Consider the following 1735-nt stretch of genomic DNA (forward strand, 5'->3'; position numbering starts at 1 on the left):
TTGAGGGAGTCTGGCCCCCCACTCTGCAAACTCCAGGGTCTTCTCTTTCCATCTCTGTCTCTCCTGCCTCCCCCCAGCCTGACCCCCTCCCCATCCTGCCCCACCCCTGACAGGCCACCCACCCTGCCTGCAGGCTCCTGGGGGGCACAGATCATTGGGGGCCACGAGGTGACCCCCCACTCCCGGCCCTATATGGCATCCGTGAAGTTCCAGGGCCAGCACCACTGCGGGGGCTTCCTGCTGAGGGCCCGCTGGGTTGTGTCGGCTGCCCACTGCTTCAGCGGCCGGTGAGCCTGGGATGAGGGCATGTACTGGTGTGGGCAGTGGGGTGGAGGGGGGCTTGTGCAGACGGGCCTCTCAGCTGGGCAGGGGGAGTTAACAGAGAAAAAGGGGCAGGAGAAGTAGGGAAGGACCGGCAGCCATGACCATAAGCAGAGGTTACAACCGTTGCATTCATCCTGAGTGTGTGCTTGCATGCATACTAAGTCGCTTCAGTCGTGTCTGACTCTTTGAGACTCCACGGATTGTAGCCCATCAGGCTCCTCTGTCCATGGGATTCTCCAGGCAGGAATACTGGAGCGGGTTGCCATGCCCTTCTCCAGGGGATCATCCCAACCCAGGGATCGAATCGCAGTCTTTCACATCTCCTGCATTGGCAGGCGGGTTCTTTACCACTAGCGCCATCTGGGAAGCCCTCATTCTGAGTATATTGATACAATAATTACTAACATTAATATTGAAATTATTAGAGGCAATGCTATAATCCAGATGGGAATTAGAATAAATATAATGAGTGTTATATTCATTTGAAGTATAATGTTATAATAAGTATTCAAATTAATAGTGCAGCAGGACTCCCCTGGTGATCCGGTGGTTAGGACTCCACACTTTCACTGCAGGGGCCATGGGTTTGATCCCTGGTTGGGGAACTAAGATGCCACATCTAATATGGAGTGGTCAAAAAAAATATATATATATATATATATTGCAGCAATTGGAGTTAATACCATAATTGAGACGGGAGGGTGATCAACTCAACATTTATCATCACAAGCTGGCAGGAGGATGGCATGGGCTTACTTCCCAGGAGGCGAGAGACTGAGCCTGTGTGAGACAGCCCTCATCTCAGCCTTGCTCACATTCCCCGCCCATTCCCCCCACAGAGACCCCGGGACAGGCCTGGTAGTGCTGGGGGCCCATGCCTTGCGCACCAAGGAGGCCACACAGCAGGTGTTCAGCATCTCCGCTGTCATCACGCACCCAGACTACCAGCCCACCACGCACACCAGTGACATCTGTCTGCTGCAGGTGACCCATTGCGTGGGGATCGGGCCCTCGGTGCAGGTCGGACCTGTCCCTACCCCTCCCCTTACCATGGCCTGACTTGTTTAAAAACAGCTGTTAGGCGCCTGTGAGCGTCTGTGAGCACCCATGAGTCAAGTCACTCCCTCCACTACCCTCTGGAACACCCACACAGCCCGCTTGGCCTGCTGCTTGCTGAGCAGTCAGCACCCCAACAGGCTCTGACCCCCGGGCCTTTGCGCTGGCTGTGGCCCTGCCCAGCCCATGTTCCCCAGACTCCATGTGGCTTTCAGGTCTTTGCTCAGTTGTCCCCTTCTCAGGCAGCCTCCCTTAATGACCTCCAGTTCTCGGCTGCCCCTGGCTCCCCCCTTCTCACCCCATCCCCTCTTCTGTGTCCAGCACCACCCACACCTTCTGGAAGCACCTGTACCAC

General features: G+C 55.8%; 1 protein-coding gene across 1 annotated transcript in view; it reads left to right on the forward strand.

The window, feature by feature from the left end:
- The window catches only part of PRSS57 (protease, serine, 57), a 5491-nt gene that overhangs the window by 323 nt on the left and 3433 nt on the right, over nucleotides 1-1735 (forward strand). Inside the window, exons 2-3 of the mRNA XM_010844604.1 lie at nucleotides 134-287; nucleotides 1164-1308. Of these exons, the coding sequence (XP_010842906.1) occupies nucleotides 134-287; nucleotides 1164-1308 (299 nt within the window). The remainder of the gene's footprint in view (nucleotides 1-133; nucleotides 288-1163; nucleotides 1309-1735) is intronic.

This window comes from Bison bison, unplaced genomic scaffold (assembly GCF_000754665.1).
Source record: "Bison bison bison isolate TAMUID 2011002044 unplaced genomic scaffold, Bison_UMD1.0 scf7180017864203, whole genome shotgun sequence".
NCBI lineage: Eukaryota > Metazoa > Chordata > Mammalia > Artiodactyla > Bovidae > Bison > Bison bison.